The sequence below is a fragment of the Trachymyrmex septentrionalis genome, unplaced genomic scaffold (assembly GCF_001594115.1).
Source record: "Trachymyrmex septentrionalis isolate Tsep2-gDNA-1 unplaced genomic scaffold, Tsep1.0 scaffold70, whole genome shotgun sequence".
NCBI classification, from domain to species: domain Eukaryota; kingdom Metazoa; phylum Arthropoda; class Insecta; order Hymenoptera; family Formicidae; genus Trachymyrmex; species Trachymyrmex septentrionalis.
Window position 1 is genome coordinate 2,435,172 of NW_017305885.1, and position 3,378 is coordinate 2,438,549.

Consider the following 3,378-nt stretch of genomic DNA (forward strand, 5'->3'; position numbering starts at 1 on the left):
GATTATTAACTAATAATTATTATTAATTAATAATTTTTCAATGTAAGTAATTAATATTAGACAATTTTAATGTCTTACGAATATAAAAAATTGCATTTTATTTCAAAGTTTTACTTAAAAAGAATTCTGATCTTAAATTACGAATAGAGAAAGTTGCGGAAATATTTTATAGGGCAGACATGAATTCTTTAGTAGTTAACATTTTATTATGCATTTTTATAACCAAAATTCAACTTTAAATTTGATCAAAGAATTTATAGTAAATCCATGGACACAGATACACCCTATACACACGACGAGCTACCGTTGATCGAAACTGCTGAACCAGTTTCATCTTTCGTGCTAATCCACCTTCGTCGCTCCCCATTCTTTCTCGCACTGCCCGTTCTTTCTAGAAAGCGCACTTTTTTGCGCTCGAAATTGGCATTTCGCGGTGTCGACTACTGTTTAAATCGCACGCTTAAGTACCTCCATAAATTATACATCTATTCAAACGTTCCGCAAACAATTTCTCGAATGGGTTAAATGCAGTCTTTTAGAATTGCATTTTAAAGTTTTAATAAAGGACAATTTAAGCTCTTTTTATTCTTGTAAATCAAGAACACTTAAAAATATAAAACTCTGTCTCTAACACAATCACACAATGCACAGAATAGATATTATTACTTCCAGGTTATAATTCTCTAAAAAGACAAAGAGCATCCATTCTACAAATTAAACATTTTTCCATATCGACAATTCTAAGAAAATAAATACAGGGTTCAAAAAGATTTGTTTAAAATTGCTATTACACTTGGAAATAAATAATTGAAGAATTTGAAGATATATAATAAGACATATGTATACATGCGTGCGTGCGTGCGTGTGTGTGTGTGTGTGTGTGTGTGTGTGTGTGTGAAAGAGAGATTTATAAGTAAGGATTGAATGTTGATTAAAACTCTATTTAGCGCAAATTGGAAGTTGTTTCTCTACCAGATCGATCGCACCTGTCGCGTTGTCGGTTGGATCGGATAGGACAAATGCAATCGCGGCGGATGACGGTGCGCATTATCATTCGCGGAATTGCCGCGTAATTAAAATTTATTCGCGCGATATGGCCCGATACCTTGTGTATTACATTACGACGGTCATGTAATACGCGACAAGCACGATAACGACGTGCACGGCGCTCGCCAGAACGAATACACAGAAGCTCATTAAGGGAATTTACCGGCGATCGCATTGCATTAAGCTCGTCGTCGGGGCCGGGGCTAGCTTAAGCACGGCCAAACGCAGCTGCATATAAATTGATAATTTCACGAAAGCACGCATACTATGTGCACTTTAACGCTTGTGTTGAGGATATACGATCGGGATTACGCTTCCCCGGTCGAAGGGAGCACTACGTACCGCTGGATCACGAGAGTAATTTTACTCAAAGGCTCTTCATTAACACGATCCCTGTTTGAAAATACGTCCTTAACGCTCCGCGTATACCTGATGCCGTCGAAGTCTGTTTCCATCGAAATGCTAGCCAGGTCTACTTCTTCCTTCAATAAAACTCCGAGGAATTATGTGCTCGAGATGAATAGAGACTTCAATAGTCGCACTCACAAAGTCACTTTCGACTGCTTCTTTTTGACAAATTATAAAGAATTGATTTTCTCAACAAATCTTTCTGTTTATATGTTTCGCTTTCTCCTTTGTCTTCCCTGTATGTCTTTCAATGTTTCTATGAAGTCTATTTTTTTTTATTTGTCATTTTGATTATACATAATATATTTCCATGTTTGTTAGTTACAAGTGTTTCTTGTCACATGTTTTATTTTATTAAAAAATGTGAAGAATATAAAAAAATAATACGTCGGTTTTTTTTAATTTTTTTAGGGGTATTGCAAAAGCAGGCGAACCCAACAATTTTTTACCGATGTCAGCAGGTTCCATACACATGGAACCGGTCTACGCCACCCTAAGAAGAAAACAGAGGAGACTCGCTAGAGAGAATCCAGGAGTACTGATGGCAGTGTCAAGGGGTGCGAACCAAGCTATCGTCGAATGTCAACATCAGTTTCGCAACAGGCGATGGAATTGCTCGACGAAAAATTTTCTAAGAGGGAAAAATCTTTTCGGCAAGATCGTCGACAGAGGTAAGGAAAGATCAAGTTTGATAATATGTACGATGTGAAAAATCAAGTTTGATAATATATGCTATGAAGAATTAATTATCAGCTAACAATAATGAGAATTATTAATTATTACGAAAGTATTAATTTGCCTACTTGATTATGCTATTTAATACGACTATATCCGAGAACTAATAATTAATTCCGCTGAATATTTTTATAAAAAGCAATGTGTTACCTAGGACGCTATTGTATGTAAATTTAACGTATAAATGAGCGAAATCATTGAGCGTCAAGCTATGCTTTCAACGATTAGCAGCGAATTAAATTTAATAATCTGCTTAGTTTTTCTTTTTTTTTTTAATTATTAATTAGTTTATTTAAATTTATAAATATCTAGATAAAAATAATAAGATAGATAAATATTTTATCAATAAAAGTATAAAAATCTTATATCACATTAGGAGTAATCTACTTTCTCCGAATGTAAAATTTACGTATCAATATATATAGTAATACTGTATCATTCAATATTGATAGCTAGTTCTAAGATTAAATCATTAAAATAAAATTTATTAAAGAAGTAGTAAGGAATAAGTTTCTCGTTTTCGCGTAAAAAATCCTAGTTAGATGATATATATATAAATTTACAACGTATTTAATCTGCGTTTCAAAAGATAGTACATAGCCGTGATATAATCAATGTTCCCAATGGAGAGATTTTGGGAACGAGTTTTAGAGAAGGAAATGAGAAACATAAGTAACAAGAGAGAAAGAGAGAGAGAGAGAGAGAGAGAGAGATTCGATCATGGTTAAGATTGCCAGTGACAAATCTGTCGATTTGCTTAAGTTAATACAGGCTCGAGACGTCTCGTAACACTCGGTAGATTAAGTAATAAGGTCGTCATCTCGTCATCGCAATGCGTCATCGCTAAGCGAACGACACTTCAAGATAAGCCGTAGACTTTTCAGCGGATGTACAATTTAAAACGACATCATTGGCCTCTTATCTGGCCGAAAAACATATACGTATTACTTCGAATGGATCATACTTCTCTTAACTTTACTTTTATCTCAATTATACACAACCATACGATGACGCTTAAATTTACTTATTATACTTATGAATTTATATCAATTTTATATAAACTTTATTAAAGACAATATATAAATTATAATACAATTACACACTAATAATTTACACTTAATAATTTCAACATTTACCTAAATATTAATTAAAAAACAAAATAATATTTGATAATATTTGTTACATATA

At 33.4% G+C, this 3,378-nt stretch overlaps 1 protein-coding gene across 9 annotated transcripts in view; it reads left to right on the forward strand.

The window, feature by feature from the left end:
- The window catches only part of LOC108753681 (protein wingless), a 32,776-nt gene that overhangs the window by 18,675 nt on the left and 10,723 nt on the right, over window positions 1–3,378 (forward strand). For all 9 annotated transcript variants that reach the window (XM_018495501.1, XM_018495503.1, XM_018495505.1 and 6 more), the window contains one exon: window positions 1,867–2,126. In XM_018495501.1, coding sequence (XP_018351003.1) covers window positions 1,907–2,126 — 220 coding nt within the window. In that variant the 5' untranslated portion in view covers window positions 1,867–1,906. The remainder of the gene's footprint in view (window positions 1–1,866; window positions 2,127–3,378) is intronic.